The sequence below is a fragment of the Erpetoichthys calabaricus genome, chromosome 6 (assembly GCF_900747795.2).
Source record: "Erpetoichthys calabaricus chromosome 6, fErpCal1.3, whole genome shotgun sequence".
NCBI classification, from domain to species: domain Eukaryota; kingdom Metazoa; phylum Chordata; class Cladistia; order Polypteriformes; family Polypteridae; genus Erpetoichthys; species Erpetoichthys calabaricus.
This window is the reverse complement of record NC_041399.2, coordinates 56524257-56544157: the sequence shown is the minus strand read 5'-3', so window position 1 is coordinate 56544157 and position 19901 is coordinate 56524257. Positions and strand designations below refer to the sequence as shown.

The 19901-nt window shown below is 36.4% G+C and overlaps 1 protein-coding gene across 5 annotated transcripts in view; it reads left to right on the top strand.

Moving 5' to 3' along the window:
• The window catches only part of ncoa2 (nuclear receptor coactivator 2), a 337105-nt gene that overhangs the window by 293196 nt on the left and 24008 nt on the right, over positions 1-19901 (top strand). For 3 of the 5 annotated variants that reach the window (XM_051929403.1, XM_051929401.1, XM_051929402.1), the window contains exons 15-20: positions 206-332; positions 1073-1232; positions 3471-3761; positions 12104-12181; positions 12687-13134; positions 19111-19288. In XM_051929403.1, coding sequence (XP_051785363.1) covers positions 206-332; positions 1073-1232; positions 3471-3761; positions 12104-12181; positions 12687-13134; positions 19111-19288 — 1282 coding nt within the window. The remainder of the gene's footprint in view (positions 1-205; positions 333-1072; positions 1233-3470; positions 3762-12103; positions 12182-12686; positions 13135-19110; positions 19289-19901) is intronic. The other 2 variants (XM_051929406.1, XM_051929405.1) reach the window with 1 other exon arrangement.

Here is a 19901-nt window from a genome sequence, read left to right as displayed (position 1 = left end):
GTGTAAGCTACTTTTCACATCTGTAAACACAGAGATTTATAACTGATATTCAATTTTTTATCAGATATGGATAGCTTGGAAATAATATCCCTACTATCTGCACATTATTTATAAAAGCTTGATCATTGTAATAGAAAAAAGTTTGTTTTACACTTTTAATAAAGAGTTGGTGCAACCTTTCAACAATGTGCTTGTTAAATTGCAGCACAATCTGAGCTGGACATTGGCATGGCAGGAACGCAATATAATCAACAGGCTCCACCCAATCAGACTGCACCTTGGCCAGACAGCATGCTGCCTATTGAACAGGCATCATTTACCAATCAAAACAGGTAAATAGATTTTTTTTTTAAAAAGCTACTGAATGTTTGTTAATCCTGCTGAAAATTTGACTGGTAAGAGAAAAAGCCCAGGTTGGAACACTCCATTGATGCCAGTTTAATATTTAAATATTAAACTAAATTAATACCTTGTAGTAGGTGTGGATTTTGTTTGCTTTTGTAAATAGCATGTTATAAGTGGTAAGTTTGCATAGTTCTTATAATTGAATTTAAAAAATGTTTTAATATTTCACCTACGAGTTATGCAGTTGATGGGTTAATGATGCCTTCCTTAAAGTAGCATACATCGGTATCACTGATTTGAATTGTTTACAGCTATGAGAAGTCATATCGTACACCATATGACACTATCAACAATAAGTTCAATAAGGCAAGATACAGTAAAGTCTTGTATGACCCACCACTAACAAAATTTCAACACTGTGATTATCGTAATATAACTAGTTAAAAAGTAGTTTTTGCTGTTCTTTTGGAAATTTATGTAGTCATTTGGACCTTAAAGTTTTTAATTAAGGCAGAAAGAGAAACATTGTTTTTGTAGTGTTCACTACTATAATTGTGTTATTGTTTTCATGTTTTTTTCAGCTCTCATATCTTGTTAAAAGTTGTTGTTAAAGATAGCAGAAAAACTTTGTTTTCATGACTTTATAGTGATAACCAATATTGAATTGAGTACATGTTGAAAGATGAATTTGAAAATTTCCCCATTAATACTTTTCTTAATCCTCTAGACCTCCTTTCACCAATTCCCAAGATGAGCTGATTTGTCCTCCGCCAGATGCAACAAATGATGAAGGGGCATTACTAAATCAGCTCTATTCTGTACTGAAGGATTTTGATGGCTTGGAGGAAATTGACAGAGCATTGGGAATCCCTGCATTGGTTAGCCAGGTAATCTTTAAAATTTTAATTTTAGTATCCTGTAAATTATCCCAGGCATGAGTGTGCACTCCATTCACTTATTTTAATACTGGTACATGGTAATGCATAGTGTCACATTTGAAAGCTGCAGGGGTTATCCGTTTACTGGCTCATTCAATTTTATTTTAAGTAAAGCACATGCGTACCAAAAGGAAACAAGTGATTCAGTTGAAATACTGGCTTTTGCCTTTACAAAATAATGAATAAAAACTTATTAATAATAATTGTTTTAGGCCTATGCAGAAGCACAATACTGATGCATATGTCCCTGATAAATACCAAAATGGTACTTGCTTCTATAGTTTTTATTTACATTGCCTGTAAAAAGTATTCACCCCCTTAGAAGTTTAACATTTTATTATTATACCACATTTAATCAAAATAGATTTAATTTGGCTTTTTGACATTAATCAACAGAAAAACACTCTTGAATGTCAAAGTATCACATATCTCTGCAAAGTCATCTAGATTAATTACAAATCAACATTACTAGGTGCACCTTTGGTAGCATTTACAGTCTTCAGTCTGTGTGGATAGTTTTGTCTTAGCTTTGCACACTTACACATACTGAAGTATTTCTCCATCCATTTTTGCATAACAGCTCAAGCTCTATCAGGTTGCAAGGGGAATGTAAATAAGAAACTTTTCTTAAGTCCACCTACAAATTCTCAGTTGAATTGAGAACTGGGCTCTGACTTAACCACTCCAGGACATAAATATTGTTTAAAGCCCATTCCTATATAGATTCAGTTTTATGCATGGGGTCTTTGTCTTGCTAGAAAACAAATCTTCTTCCAAGGTGTAAGTTTCTTGCCATCAGTCCCGGTATGCAGACCCTTCTGTCATCAACCACGTGTTTTAAAAATTTTGTAACTGCATGCCCCTGTGCATAAGCCTTAGACAAGAAATAATGCACTTGTTTGAGAAACAGTTGTGTGAAGTGTACCCTGCATGTACACAATCCAGTATTTACACATAGCGATAGCCAGATGTCCCTAGATTCATGGCGAGAAATTGCCCAGACCCTGGGTGAAAATGAAAGTTTTTATCCCAGGCACAAATGGATATATCTGCACAATCGATATATAAAGGCAAAGAAATAAACAAAGGGAAATAGAGGGAGTTTATTCAACTGCAGTGTCACTCAGTGCTGTGCATCAAACACTTGATCTATAAACAGACCAGGGTGTGTGTCAGCTGTGCGTGATCATGTCTGTAGCTGCCTATGCCCAAGTCTAAATGGGCCTTTAGTCATCATCTTGTATGATCACTTAGTTTTTGGGAGTGACATGCTTTAGGGATATTTACAAGTGTGCTGTACACTTTACATTTTCCAGTGACTAAATTAACTGAACTCCAAGGGATATTCAGTGGCATGGATATTTTCTTGTATCCATCCCCAAACTTTTACTTTTCAATCAGCTTTTCACTGAGTTGCTTGGAGTGATCTTTTGTATTTATTGTGTAAGTCAGTTCAAGATACTGATTCACCACAAGATAGACCTTCCAGATACAGATACATTTATGCTAAAATCTATTGAAACCTCTTGATTACAAAAAGGTGACTCAATTTAACTAAGTATGGAACTTAAACCATTGACTGCCTGTGGCACACTAGGCTATTCTTTTATTGTATTTCTGAAGTGACAATGATAGATTTGGCTATGTAGATCTATGAAGAAGATTACTTGTCTTCTATTTTATGTATTATATTTACCCCATTTTTTGACACCGATTTGCACTCTCAACCTTCCTGGAAGGGTAGGTCTCTCTATTGCTTTTCCCAAGGTTTCTGCCGTTTTTTTCTGTACAAGTTGTTGTCGTCGTCTTAGGGAGTCCAGGCTGAATGGCTGTCAAAAACAAGAACTGTTAAAGCATTTCTTGTGTGCTTTTGGGCTATATAAGAAATAAATTGTTATTGGCTAAACTGTACCATATGTTTTATTATATCAGACTGGAATAGTTTAATTGTGTCTTCTTTATATATGTCTCTTAAGCGTATCAGTACCTTTCTTTTCCCAAAAATATGCTGTATATTTTAGTGAGGAAAAAACATGGAAGCAGTGATTCTTTAAACGTAGCCTTGAAGATTGTAGTTTCTTTGATAATTTATTTACTTTGACTGTAATATTTGATCATTTTCAGTAAGTAAAATTTGGTGGGGGGTATTAGTATGTATTTATTTACCTTTTTGTATTGTCTTTACAGAGCCAGGCAGTGGATCCTGAACAGTTTCCTATCCAGGACACTGGTATAATTCTTGATCAGAAACCTCCTATCTACAGTCAGCAGTATGCAGCTCCTGCTCCCATGACCCAGGGGAATTATGCTCAAATGCAGGATGCAGGTTTTCACCCTCTTGCTGCGCAGATGGGACAGAGACCTGGTTATCCAATGTTGCGTCTCCCTGCAAGGCCTGGGTTGCGGCCTGCTGGCATGGTACCAAGTCAGCCTAATCAGCTAAGGCTTCAGCTTCAACACAGGTTACAAGCGCAACAGGTATTAAGTTCCTACTTGCACTTAAACTAGACATAATGTAAAAAAAATGAATGAATAATTAACACATGCAGCATTTTCAAATGAAACATATGTGTGTTACGTGTTTTTCTCCACCTAGTAGTGTGCAGTATATCACTATAAATGAGACACTGGTAGGAGTTCATATTATCATTTTAAGCATATTATCATTTTAAGCCTCCTTTGTTACCTGCTACAAAAGACAGTGCATAATGGAGAGTGGCTTCTTCTTACCTTCTGACACAGCCAGCACATTTTGCAATGTACAACCAGATCCCTCCTAGCAATCATAAAAGTTTCAGATGCATCTTCAAACTTTGAAGAGGACCCCCCCTTCCCTCACGCTCGTCACCCCGCCATGTCATGTTCCCCAAAATTATTTTTAGATTTGATTATATCTTTGAACTTTGAAGAGGGCCCTTCACTGTGATTACAACTGTTCGACTTATGGTCCTCTACCATGTTTCGTTGGCAAACAACAGTTTTTGCCACTCCAACTGCGTATGCCGTGACTCATGCAGCTCAATTTAATTTTATTACCTTCTGCGGTTTTGACTATGTTCAGTTACATTTGTCTTACAATTACAAGAAAAACTGTAATATCATTACAGAAATGGTATTGAAGTATGAGGGAGGAAAGAACGTGAATGTGATCGCATGTGACTTTGTTATCCCATTGTAACCAGTATTAACTACACACACTGACTGCTGATCTCTGGTTTTGAATCAAGTTAACTTCTGAAGCTTCTGCATTGTTACTCGTGATTTTCTGCTTTGTACAAACCACCACGAAGGGGTAATTAAACCACACTAAACTCCTTTATCTGTTAATATTTATTTTTAACCTGCTGAAATGTTAAAACAGAAAACACATGAGTGCTCAAACACTGCTGGTACAATTCAGTTCCTCCTGTCACAGTTAACACAATGAACACTGGCTCACACTGATGACGTAACATAACACATACAAAGAAATGATTCATGAAGCTGTTAATGGTTTGGCACCTATGTGAGCAACAGAATTAACAAAACAAAATAATAAATTAAAAAAATAATTTGCAAAAAAACATAGAAAATGTATACAATGTGCTAAGAATGATGATAAAAAAGGATATAAAACAATATGACTTAATAAATCAGGTTTGAATACATGTACTGGTCCATCTTACCACCCCAATTCCATAAAAGTTGGAATGTTATGTAAAATTTAAATAAAAACAATGCAATGATTTGCAAATCTGAAAAACCCATATTTTATTCACAGTAGAACACAGAAAACATATCAAATGTTGAAAGTGGGACATTTTACCATTTCATGAAAATATTTAGCTCATTTTGAATTTGATGGCAGCAACACGTCACAAAAGTTGGGACGGAGGAAACAAAAGGCGGAAAAAGTAAGTGGTACTAAGAAGAAACAGCTGGAGGAACATTTTGCTACTAATTAGGTTAATTGGCAACAGGTGAGTAACATGATTGGGTATGAAAATAGCATCTTACAGAGGCAGAGTTTCTCCGAAGTAAAGATGGGCAGAGGTTCACCAATCTACAAAACTGCATGTACAAATTGTGGACCAATTTCAGAATGTTTCCCAATGTACAATTTGAAGACATTGAATATTTCATCAGCTACAGTACATAATATCATCAGAAGATTCCAAAAATCTGGAGAAATCTTTGTGTGCATGGGCGAAGGCCAAAAATCAGTATCTGATGCCTGTGATCTTCAGGCCCTCAGGCAACACTGCATTAAAAACTGGCCTGATTCTGTCTTAGAAATCAATGCATGGGCTCAGGAACACTTCCAGAAATCATTATCTGTTAACAGAGTTGGCTGTGCCATCCACAAATGCAGGTTAAAGCTTTATCTTGGCAAAGAAGCAGCCATATGTGAACATGATTCAGAAATGCCACAGTCTTTTCAGGGCCAAAGCTCATTTAAAATGGACTGAGGCAAATTGGGAAAACTGTTCTGTTCATAGCCAAATCCAAAATTTGAAATTCTTTTTGGAAAACATGAACACCACATTCTCCAGATTGAAGAGGAGAAGGACCATCTGGTTTGTTATCAGCGTTCAGTCCAAACGCCTGCATCTCTGATGTTATGTGGGTGCATTAGTGCTCATGGAATTGGCAGCTTGCACATCTGGAAAGGTGCCATCAATGCTGAAAGGTATATACAGTAATCCCTCCTCCATCGCGGGGGTTGCGTTCCAGAGCCACCCGCGAAATAAGAAAATCCGCGAAGTAGAAACCATATGTTTATATGGTTATTTTTATATTGTCATGCTTGGGTCACAGATTTGCGCAGAAACACAGGAGGTTGTAGAGAGACAGGAACGTTATTCAAACACTGCAAACAAACGTTTGTCTCTTTTTCAAAAGTTTAAACTGTGCTCCATGACAAGACAGAGATGACAGTTCCATCTCACAATTAAAAGAATGCAAACATATCTTCCTCTTCAAAGGAGCAAACAAATCAATAGGGCTGTTTGGCTTTTAAGTATGCGAAGCACCGCGGCACAAAGCTGTTGAAGGCGGCAGCTCACACCCCCTCCGTCAGGAGCAGAGAGATAGAGAGAGACAGAAAAAAAAATCAATACGTGCCCTTCGTGCTTTTAAGTATGCGAAGCACCGTTCAGCATGTTGTTTCAGGAGCTGCACAAAAGATAGCAATGTGAAGATAATCTTTCAGCATTTTTAGACGAGCGTCCGTATCGTCTAGGTGTGCGAACAGCCCCCCTGCTCAATCCCCCTATGTCAGGATCAGAGAAAGTCAGCGCAAGAGACAGAGAAAAGTAAAGTGGGTAGCTTCTCAGCCATCTGCCAATAGCGTCCCTTGTATGAAACCAACTGAGGAAGCATGTACCAGAAATTAAAAGACCCATTGTCCTCAGAAACCCGCAAAGCAGCGAAAAATCCGCGATATATATTTAAATATGCTTACATATAAAATCCGCGATGGAGTGAAGCCGCGAAAGGCGAAGCGCGATATAGCGAGGGATTACTGTACAGGTTTTAGAGTAACATATGCTCCCATTTAGATGACGTCTTTTTCAGGGAATGCCTTGCATATCTCAGCAAGACAATGCTTAGCTCCGTATTGCATCTGTTCTAGTGTCATGGCTTCATAGTAGACGAACTGGCCTGCCTGCAGTCTAGACCTTTCGCCAATTGAAAACATTTGGCACATCATGAAACGTAAAATACGTCAAAGATGACCCAGGACTATTGAGTAGCTAGAATCCTATATCAGACAAGAATGGTACAGCATTCCTCTCCCAAAAGTCCAGCAACTGTTCATCATCGCCCTGTCCCAACTTTTTTGAGATGTGTTGCTGCCTTCAAATTTAAAATGACCTTAATCTTTTCTTAAAATTGTACATTTTCTCAGTTTAAACATTTGATATGTTTTCTGTTTTATTCTGAATAAAATCTGAGATTATAAGATTTGCAAATCATTGCATTCTGTTTTTATTTACATTTTACTCAGCGTCCCAACTTTTTAGGAATTGGGGTTGTATGTCCAGATGGACTTACGACCAGTCCGTTAGAACCGAACATGGTCATGAGTGGAAGACTACCGGTATAAATAAGCAGGCAACAGTAAGCATTGTTTGTTATATCTTCTGATCCATGTATATTGAAGTGCTGTATATTTTCAAAGTTAGAAAGAATAGGAGATGTTTTGATCCATACAATTAATGATATTTCTTAATCAGAACATCTTTTTAAGAAATTGTCCACTGACATTAATTTCTGTAGAAAGAGGATTTTGAGTATTCAAATCTAGTAAGGCTTGCTGGTTTTTGTTCAATGTGGAACCAAAGAAATTTGGAAATTTGTTTTGTTGTTTTTTTTCTTTATAGTGTATGCAATACACACATTTTTTAAGATTCTGTATTTTTTTAATGGTATGCGCCATATATTTTATTTTTGCTTATTTTTTATTTTACACAATAAAGATATACTTTGAATATAATTTTTAACAGCTAACTCAAGCAATTCTTTTAAAAACAACTTAAAGCTTACATTTGTTCTGGAAAGCATTTAATTTACCTTGACATTCTGACCCTTCTTTCAGTTTACATCTCTGTCCAGGTGAACAGAATGATTTTCATTTGTATCACAAATTTAAGGGTTTTCTTGTAACATTTATATTTTTGTGTTTTATTGTGGCTTCATTGTCTGTTATTCTAATTCAAAGTTTAGCATTTGCTGTATTTATCTTCATTTTTATTTTGTCATTTTATATCTAATGTTGTGTATCTAGTAGTAGTGTGACGAGATCTCGTGGTACGAGATCTCACGAGATCAGATTTGTCTTGTGAGATGCGTCTGGTTTTACTCGCACGGTGGTCCCGACCCTCTACAGGGAGTGCAAGGTAAACGTTGTACAGGCTCTGAAAGAGGCAGAAACCATCGCCATAACTACTGACGGTTGGACTTCTAGGTGTACACAGAGCTATATCACAATTACAGCCCACATTATCAACAGTAATTAGGAAATGGTACATTTTGTACTGCAGACGCGCCCACTTTTTGAATCACACACAGGGGCAAACGTCGCTGAAGTTTTACAAGAAGCTGTCACACAATGGGGTCTTAAAAAGCCAAACCATTGCATCGCTATTGTAACAGACAATGCGCGTAATATGGATGTGGCTGTGCGCGAGGCAGGATTTGAGCCGCACATCAAATGCTTCGCGCACACAATAAATCTCGCTACACAGGCTGGCCTCGGTGTTGCGCGTGTCGCTCGTTTGCTCGGGCGGGTGAGACGTGTAACTGCTTTTTTTCACCGGATTTCGACAGCTGCCGCGGTACTGACGTCTAAGCAGAAGCTGCTACAACTGCCACCGCACAAATTAATAATGGACGTCACCACGCGATGGAATTCATCATTGGATATGCTGGTTCATTACCTGGAGCAGCAGGCTGCTATAGCAGCAGCGCTCACCAGCCCAGAAATAAGACAAAATGCCCGAAACATTGACATACTGGATACCTGCAACATTGTCAATGCCGAATTTCTTGTGAAAAAATGTAGACATGCTTATATTCTTAAAAAAGAACATGACCATATCTTAGGCTGTTCTGTATAAGTCATTACCTAGGTCTTAGCTCTTTTTCCATGCTTAAGAAAATTTTGTTCATTGTTTTTTAAGACAGCACTACTTTGATAGTTACACTAATTATGGTTAATTGCACGTAAAGGGATATTTGTGTTGTTTATTATTTATTTTTATTTATACTATTTAATTTTATTGTGCAATTAATTGCCTGTCAGTTTGTGGCAAAATATTTTGCAGTGTTTACATGTTATTACTGCATATCATTCATCAAAATAGAAGTTTTATTTCATAAAGTTGATTTCAAAATGGACATGCATTTTTTGCATTTTGTGTTTTTCAGTTAAATAAAAGGCTATTTTTGCTATATATTTAAACATTGAGGATTTCTTTAAAAAAAATGTCAAAAAGTCTCGTCTCGTTCTCGTGAACCCAGTCTCGTGTCTCGTCTCGTCTCGTGGGAAAAGCACCCCTAGTATCTAGTCTATTTTCTGCTTTTTCCCTGTTCATTCTTTAAAGTGCTTGAAGCACTTTGAGCATGGGAAAGGTGTAATATAAATTTTTATTCTAATTTATTTAAATAGTCTTTATGAAAAGAAACATCACAGTAGAACTACCTACTGTTCACCTTTGAAATTGGGCCAACAAATGCCTTAACTGAATTCATTCTGAAAAGTATATGCACAGAGATTATACTGTGATATAAATCTTAACCATGATGATTTTTTAAATTGTCTTAATATAAAATTTTGTCCACACTACCACCCATAGTTTCACCAATATATATTAATCAGCTCTTCCTGCATTTATAAAAAATTTCAGTTTACAGCACACAAATCTGCACCTAGCTACCACTAAAGTCAGCTTTTCTAAGTTTTTAGTGTAACTACAATAATACTCACATTGTCATGCTTAACGAGTGCAGTTGTTGATCCCATCACTTGAGAATGTCAGATGTTATAACGAGAAAGAGCAGAATCTTTAAAATTAAACATCTGTGTTACGACTTTCCAGCAATGTTTCACATTTTCAAAGTATTGCAAGCTCATTCCATTTTTTAACAGCCAATAATGTCCTCCCTGATGGACCAATGATCACATACTTGTAAAACTGTTGCAAGAAGTTCAACCGTGAAGTCGGCCTATTCATACACCCACCCCCCCCCACCCCCAGTTATTTATCCCCCCTCATTCATGGTACGTAAAACTGGTGACATCATTTGGATGAGTCTCAATATTGTCTTTCAGGTGCAAAACAATAGTGTTTTATTGCAAGTTGCTGCATTATAAGCATTGTATTTCAAGGTGAACTCTTATTAGTGGTCAACTTTGATGCACGTGCAACACTGCCCCTACACCTCAAACAAAATTTAACCTGTTGGATTTTGTTTGGGCGAATAACAGACTGCTTGGTCCGAGTCTCTGAGCATGTCTGACTGCACTGGGTATGTCAGACTACACGGCCTGGTGGTAATAGTAGCACGTCATGACTACCTTCAAGTCACTAAGATTATGAAAATAAAGTCTGTGCTTTAAAAATCACTGGAAAAGTTGTGTGGTGTAGACAGTGCCTTTAGGATGTCTTGATTATTTCATGTTGTTAGTCAGGAGAACTAAAATTAGTTGGTCAAGATGCTAAGATTTGCATTGGGTGTGATGAGAATGGACAGGATTTGAAATGAGTACATTAGAGGGTCAGCTCAGGTTGGACGGTTAGGAGACGAAAGTCAGAGAAGCGAGATTGCGTTTGTTTGGACATGTGCAGAGGAGAGATGCTGGGTATATTGGGAGAAGGATGTTAAGGGTAGAGCTGCCAGGCAAGAGGAAAAGAGGAAGGCTTAAGAGAAGATTTATGAATGTGGTGAGAGAGGACATACAGTGGACCCTTGACTTACGAACTCAATTCGTTCGCGAGGGCTGGTTGTAACTCAAGTTGGTTGTAAGTCAAGACTATTTTTCCCATAAGAAATAATGGAAATACCCATAATGCGTTCCGAACCTCCCACTGCAACACTTACTTAACCTTTTCATAATAAAAAAATGTTGTATAATGTGCATAATTTACCAAAACACCAATAATTTTTCTAATGTACTAACCAAAAAGTAATAAAAAGTGCCTAGCCTACCAGAAACAACAATTTCATACTGTACTCACCATTTAATTTGACATCTTTGGGCTGCAGGAAGGGAGGAGGATGATAACGAAACTGAAGGCTTTTTAAAGGCTTTCTTTAACTTGCGCTCAGGCATTTGCAATCATTGCAATAGCTTCTTTTGCGTTAATTTTAATCTCCTCCTGCCTACAAGTTATTCTGACGAGAATTTTTCTCAGCATTTCCTTGCGATGATACAAGGAACTGTTTCTGAACTCTTCTGAGACCCCCCACTCCCCACTCAATGGGAACGACATGCTGAAGTGCGTGCTGAAGTGTGTGCTGAAGTGCGTCCTGAAGCGCGATTGCCGTGACTGTGGAAGCTTGCTTGTCCATTGCCGGGCATGAATATCACATGCACATCACCCATCGATATCTTTTCTGTTTGCTTTGGCTGAGAGACTCAGCACAGCTTTAAGCCGGCTGTTGCCCCAGCAACAGGTAAACAGTCTTCCATACGGAGTTTGGACTTTGGCATGTCTTCTAATTGGGGGTGGTCCCAAGAGAGTTTACAAACCTGACATTTTATTGAATGAGTGCCGCATTAATAGGAATGTTTCTGTTTGTTTACAGTCGCGCAAGCGGATACACGTGACCGCATTCAGGTCGTAACGCAAGATGTTGGTCGTAAATCAAAATAAAAATTTTGGTCGTAAATCAAGTTGTTCGCATGTCAAGCCGGTCGTATATCAAGGGTCGACTGTACAGGTGATGGGTGTAATAGAGCAAGAGGCAGAGGACAGGAAGATATGGAAAAAGATGATCAACTGTGGCAATCCCTAACGGGAGCAGCCGAATGAAGATGAAAAAGTTTTTTTCAAGAGAACCAACAATGTTAAACTTAAGTGTTTGTTTAAAACTTTCATCACCAGTAAATTAATTTTTAATAAAACCTTACTCCATGATCATATTATGCATTACATTAATCTCATTTGAAAGCTTTAAAAATTATGAACACTGACTTTGTGCAAAATCTCTAACATTATACCAATATACAGTATATTTCCATTTTGTAATTTCATAATGCAGTTTATGCATTTACTTTATTCCATTCTGTTTTTCTTGCTCCTTTTGTTAATTTTTTTTCCCTTTTTTCAAAGAATCGTCAACCATTGATGAGCCAAATGAACAGTGTTACCAATATAAACCTACCTCTAAGGACAAACATACCACCCCAGGTCTGTATGCATTATGTAATGAATTAATTATGTAACTTAAGTATAGGTAAATGAAGTCAGGAATCACATAGATAAATGTTGGTACAGGTGCGTAATGTAAACACAATAAGCCATGAATATGAATGAGTATTTGTTTCAATGGTAACTAATCCATGAAATATTGCAGCCAAGCTATTATGCTCACTGATGGTTTGTTTTTCATCAGAAGGAATAACTTAAAAACGGTTTTACTAATTTTTGCTTTGGTATCCGATGCTTCAATTTTTTTCCGTATCTTCTGGTAACCAAATGGCAGATGTTGACTTTGTTAAATTAAACTGAAAAGCCCTCTTTTTGAGACATTTTTTTGCCCAGCTGTAAAAATGTTGTTTAGTTTTGTTGTTGATTAAGTGATAGGTACTTGAAATTTTCAACATCTAACAGTTGATGTGGTAGACTGACTGTCATTGGCCAAGTATTTTCTTTGTACTTATGTTGAATTCAGCTATTTTATCATGTCTCTCAGGGATCCATCAATGCTCAGATGCTGGCTCAAAGACAGAGGGAACTATTGAGTCAACATCTTCGCCAGCGACAGTTGGAACAGCAAAGGCAGCAAAGAACCATGATGATGCGTGGACCAGGTCTCAACCCACCAAACAATATGACTGCAACCGCAGGTTCTGGTGGAATGCTGGGGACCATGAACAATCCACGGCTTCCTCAGGCAAACTCTCAGCAATTCCAATATACATCAAACTACGGTACTGGACTTACATCCCCACCACCCTCCACAAGTCCTTTCTCCCCAATGTCCCCCAGTCAACCCGGTTCACAGCTCCTCTCTCACAGCTCCTTGCATGGCCCCCAGATGAGTCTGGCTAACCAGGGAATGATGGGAAACATGGGAGGACAGTTTGGGCCTGTAATGAGTCCCCAAATGCAGCACAATGCCTTCCAGTTTCCCACCTCAGGTACTGCCTTTCTTGGAGAGCTTTCTTTATTTCTTTTATTTATTTGCTTTGTTTCAACATTGATGAATGACACTAGTATACAGGCTTAGTTTGCAACACTTGGTTATAATATGATAGGTTGTGTTCCATTTTATGAAATAATACATTTTTACACCTGTACTGAACATAAAGTGATTTACATTTGACTTCACACCTGTCCACGTGTGGAAGGAGGAAAAACTTTACTTCATGACATTCTTTGTAAAGGATTAAATATTAAACACAAATTTTAACCTAAAAATAAAATGACCTTATCTACCTGTAACATAGTAAAATGGTGATAAGAATGACCATTAGTGACACATTAAGTCCAGTGAAAGATTTCTCATAGTAAATATCTAGTGATTGTTCAGTATAGGATAGGCAGAATACTTTTCTTATTTAATAAACAATACATTTCTCCTTTTTTCAGATGAATTTTTGCCAGATTGGGCCCAATCAGGATATTCACTCAAAATCATAAAATTGATAAGCCTGTATAGAATGCTAGCCCACGTCATTCATGTACTTATCTTTTTTTTTTGTCTGACTAAACAAGTGGCTGTAAAGCTTACTATTTAAACATGCCTGTATGCATTTTCTCTGATATGCCTTGATTCTTCCTTTCCTCAGCAATGCCACTAATTTGCATGTGATGTTTTGCTTGACATTTTGCTCACATAACAAATTCCAGGTCTGCCTCATATATGTAAGATATCCTGTTATTTTATAGTGACTTGCCTGGTCTTTCAACAAACTGGAATTGGAATATGATTTTTTAAAATGGAAGGGAGTTATCAACCTGGGGAGGAGGTATAAGCAGTTGATCATCTACTGATCAATAAAATAAAATGTGCTTTTTTTTATTAATGCATGTTCATCCGCTGAAAGTGGTCAAAATGGTGTTTGTTTTAGTGTAGATTTTTTTCCTCGTCACTTAGTCTTGTAAGCAACTCAGTCTAAAAAGCTGCAGTATTCATTGTAAAAATGTAATGTTGTTTTCTTCTGAAATTGAATTAAATGAGCAGTGTATCCAGGGCCATTTTTATTTAACGTGTTTATACCTAAAGATATTTTATGACCAGGTTAATGGACTTCTTACACTTTTTTTTTTTAATTGATTTTGTAAATTGCATTAATAATATATTGGTGGGAGATTTTCTCAAAGCAACTGACCCAGTAATGCAGGTTCTGGACAACAGTATTCATATTTTTGATCCCAGTACATTTTGGAATACAGTAATCCCTCCTCCATCGCGGGGGTTGCGTTCCAGAGCCACCCGCGAAATAAGAAAATCCGCGAAGTAGAAACCATATGTTTATATGGTTATTTTTATATTGTCATGCTTGGGTCACAGATTTGCGAAGAAACACAGGAGGTTGTAGAGAGACAGGAACGTTATTCAAACACTGCAAACAAACATTTGTCTCTTTTTCAAAAGTTTAAACTGTGCTCCATGACAAGACAGAGATGACAGTTCTGTCTCACAATTAAAAGAATGCAAACATATCTTCCTCTTCAAAGGAAACAGAGAGGAAAGCAAACAAATCAATAGGGCTGTTTGGCTTAAGTATGTGAAGCACCTCCGGTACAAAGCTGTTGAAGGCGGCAGCTCACACCCCCTCCGTCAGGAGCAGAGAGAGAGAAAAACAAAGTCAAAAATCAATACGTGCCCTTTGAGCTTTTAAGTATGCGAAGCACCGTGCAGCATATACTTAAAAGCTGCACACAGAAGGTAGCAACGTGAAGATAATCTTTCAGCATTTTTAGACGAGCGTCCGTATCGTCTAGGTGTGCGAACAGCCCCCCTGCTCACACCCCCTACGTCAGGATCACAGATAGTCAGCGCAAGAGAGAAAGAGAAAGAAAAGTAAGTTGGGTAGCTTCTCAGCCATCTGCCAATAGCGTCCCTTGTATGAAATCAACTGGGCAAACCAACTGAGGAAGCATGTACCAGAAGTTAAAAGACCCATTGTCCTCAGAAATCCACGAACCAGCAAAAAATCCGCGATATATATTTAAATATGCTTACATATAAAATCCGCGATAGAGTGAAGCCGCGAAAGGCGAAGCGCGATATAGCGAGGGATCACTGTAGTTGAATCAGACTATATGTTGATTAAATTTATGAGGAATGTATTTTATCAGTAGTTAAATCACTCATTATTTAAAATTGTGAATGAATTAACACCACCTCAGAATTTCTAGAGTTGTATTCATTTGGGGGAAAAAGAACTGGTAAAGGTTTGAGATTCTTTCGATATCTCTATTATTGATAGGTAGTAGAAATTGAAGGGAAGCTAGGAAAGTAGACCACATTTCTTTTGGCAAAGTCTTCAACTTGCATGTACTTAAATAAATTATGTTAAGTTTAGTAGAATTGTCACAAGTTTAGTAGAATTGTCACTGTCCACAGCCATAAGACAGACTGAAGTGCTTTGAAAGGTTAAGATGGTGCTAGGGTTATTTAGAATGCTGTCAACAGAGCTAAATATAAAGCATTTGTGAGGCCCTATCTGTGTTGTGTGTAGTTATCTTCACCATTTTAATAACAATCTTTGTCTTCATTAAAGAAAAATCAAGACAAGAGAGACTAGAATAATTCCAGGACTCAAGTGAATGAGCTGCTTCATTTAAACAAACAGTAATTGTTAATAAACCAATACGCTGTATTTCAAACGTTTCTTGGTAGCATTGCAGGAAGTAGCCTTGGACACCATTTTCAATATTCTTTTAAAGTAGGGTGATCAAAAATCATTCTCATTTAAATTTTGAATTATATAACTAATGGAAAATTCAAACTATTTTGATTTAGTTATTTCAGTGGATACGATGTACATTTGATTGTCCTCCTGTAGTGATCAGTATACAGTAAATGTAACTTGAAAAGATTAATTACTGAAAAGACTGTTAAGTTCGTTATCTTGTATAATGAAACTATAAAGGCACCAATTCTGTTTGTTTCTTTCTAATGCCAGTATAATCTTCAGAACATTTATAATAACTATAAGGAATTCTACAACATAAGAACATATTAACGTCCATCATATCTGTAGTACATTTACCTGTCTGTGCAACCATTTTCAAGCAGGTTCCTGCCTTGTCCATGATAAGGTAGGCTCCAATCTCCATGACCTTATAGTGCGCTATAGTGGCATCAAGATATAAGAATTTTTGTATTTGGTACCAATACCAGTGAAATATTAAGATACTCGAGACCTTTGAATACCACTGCAAAAACAGAAATCCTATTTGGTGGCTTGTCCTTAAAGTACCTCCATTTATTGGATGTTAAGAAATATCAAAGTACAATGCAAGGCTTGAATTTTTGTGTGTGACAACAAATGGGTTTTATAATCTTGGGAATTTAAATGTAGGATTAGGATTTATAAAGAATGGCATCGTCATGAAATACTTCATTTATCTTAGCATTTTCTCATTCAAAATTTATTTTAACATTTTCCATCCATTAGCTGAAAAATACTGTTTAAAATCTGTATTAAACATAAAAATTCCAAAATTATTGTATACTAGCCATGGTACCTGTCAAGACAGGTAATAGAATAATTTAAACATATTTGCTCTCTCTTGTCTTACATTTACTTTCAATGCCTTTCCTGTGTATGAATCCCTCTTTACTGGTGCCCTGTTTCTTGAGCACATTCCCGTATCTCCTATATGGTTTTCTATTTTCCTTCATTGAAGGTGACACTCCCAGCGTTCACCTTTACCACCTTTACTTCTCCTCCTCCTCGTGTGTCTCACACTCACACTTCAACTTTTGTTGCATCACTAAAGCCAAACTGACCAATCAGAAAAATCTTGTTTTTTTATTATATAGTAGATGTACTGCTGAATTTGTGAATTCCAAGATACAGTAATTGAAGATATTTCCTTTTAAACCAACTCTTTAAAACTGTTTTTGTAACAACATGCTTTTAAAACACGGTTTATCAGGGAACCACTCTTTTAAGTTTGGAACATTTGCTTTTGTAAAATTTTATATTTGAATCACTAGCTGGTTAAAAATATTGCTAAAGAGTAATATTTAACATGCAATTCAAATTAATTCTAATTTCAAATGTCACAAACTCATGGTGCTTTAATTTTATAAATCTGTCACTTTTTTTATTTTTATTTTTTTTTAATTTGTCCCAACTTTAAAGTATCTTGAGTGAAATAAAAATAATTAGTCATCTTGCAGTCCCACATGGTCAGAGTATCAACTTTCTCATTACCACTGATACTGTAAAAAATCTAGTAAAATACCAAATTAATACCAAAGTATTGGTTTTTGAGACATCTGTAGTAGGCTAAGCGAGTTAAAGAAATACATGGACCTTCAGTAAAGACCATGTCTTAGGCCCATTAAAGGCTTCTAAAATAAACGGTAGATTTCCATGAACATTTTGACCATTTCAATAAGCCACTTATTAAAGTGATGTACTTTTGCAAGTGGTGGCCCTGAACTAAAAATAGCAACACAGATTGCCTAGCAGTGGTTCCCAAACTCAATCCTGGGGACCCCCTGTGGCTGCAGGTTTTTGTTCCAACCAGTTTCACAATCGGTGATAATAATCGACAACAACTGATCTCATTTAATTAGCTGGTCTTTTTTACTATTCTCTTATTCTGCATTCAGAAAAACACAACAGTATGGTTTTTTACATTTAAGACATTTAGAAATATTTCAGTTTTTTCTAAATCTATACAGTAAATGCTTCTCTCTTTTGTTGTTTTCCTAGTATTTTCCCCTTTTCCTGTGTAGTTTGCTCCCTTCATTTAACCCTAATAGTGACAATTAACAACCAGGATGTTGAAAGCAGCGACAACTTCAGTGTCAGACCTGCTAATTAGTAAATAATCAATTAAATAACCAGAACACCTGGAAAAGCAGAATGAGAATTAGATTGAAAATACTGTTAACAATTTAAAAAAAAACTACATATTCCCTATATAACTACTTATTATATTTTAATAAAAATCTATCAAACTTAGTTTTTAATTTCAGAAACAGGGACATAATGATTCACTTAATTAGGCCGAGTCCAATGAAAAACGGAAGTTGGTTGGAACAAAAATCTGTAGCCATAGTGGGTTCCCAGGACTGGGTTTGGGAACCACTGGCCGAGAGTAAACACAGTTTAAATGATGATTGTAATTTTCATCATTTTAATTGCTGCTTATGACAAAGCCTAATGTGTTCTGCTCATGGTGTACGTAGCGGAATTGGTAATGGAAGGAAAAACTAGGTGCCATTCACTGGCACACTTATTTTCAGAACAGAAGTGTCTCTATTTCAGGAGTTTTTCCAGTAATACCTAGGTATATGTTGCTCTCTGAATAATATAATATTGATTCTTGGTTAATCAACTAAACTAAAGATACTGAACATGATTTGGTAATCAAAAATTAAGTAACACATTATGAAATTGCCAGAAAAGTTCAATTTATTCTAGTTCATTAAAAAATACAACAGTAAAACAAATTGATGATATGTGAAAGAAGAATACAGTGTTAGGTGTATGACTCATTTCAATGGTTGAATGAGAACCCTGCATCTATTATTGTCCATGTGTCCAATACTACCTGTCATTACTAGAAGTTTAACAAAAATTCATCTTTTTCAAATTCTGAAAGTTTATCCACATGCTTCAGTAAAAAATTCATGAGCACCATTAATACTGTTGTGGGTTCCTTCCTGGTTTGTTAATGCATGCTTTTTGACCTGAGAGGAATTTCAAGATAATTGCAAAAGTTTTCAGATTTCTGAGTTAAATTCACGTTACATTTACTTGTTTATTGCTGTGTTAGTGAGTAAGTAACTACTTCAATTCATATACAGCCTAAATAATTACTGTTCATATTTGTTGCCTAGCATAACAGTATAACATAAGAGATACAGTACTGTTGTAATAGTAGTAATATTGCACCAGTTACCCGTTTCTTCCTTCCAGGGATAAATCCACAACCCGACGCAGGGTTTGGTGGAGCTACAACTCCTCAAAGCCCATTGATGTCACCAAGGATGAGTCATGCACAGAGCCCCATGATGCAGCAGTCCCAGGCAAATACAACATTCCAGGCGTCAACTGAGATGAACGGATGGCCACAAGGGAATATGAGTGGGAACAGGTATTTTATTAAAAGCTTACACATGCATTCTAATTTAAGAAAATGCAAAAGTCACCAGTTTTTCTCGTTATTTTTGGCATAACATATGTTAAGAAAGCTTATATTTAGACCCAGAGTTCAGCAGCAGTAGTTAATGAAATATTGAAAGATCTGCTTTGTATTTTTTCCTTTTCGAGTTGAGATTGCTCTTTTATATTCCTGCCTGCTGTATAGGTGAGATAATTTAATTATAATTAGATCTTTTAAAATGCTTCAAAACATTTTGGTGCATTTAAACAAAATGAGAAAAGCAGCTCCTGCCATTGTAATGTCTGTCTGTGTGCAAGAAACTGCCAGTGGACTGATTTTGTTGAAATTTGGTACATTTATTCCAAATAGTGTGCTCTGTTTATATTAAAAAAAAAAAAAAAAAGAAATTTTGAAAAGTTTCAATTTAAAAGAATTTTTGAATTTGTGGACTCATCTGTCTTACAACAAATAAACATTAAAGCATTACGCGACACCTTTATTACTGATTAATTTACTGTTTTAAATTTACCTTGAGAAAGATTTTTCCACTTGTAATTATTATGTAGTTTTCAATTTTGAAACATTTAAGAGCTTGGTGAACTAA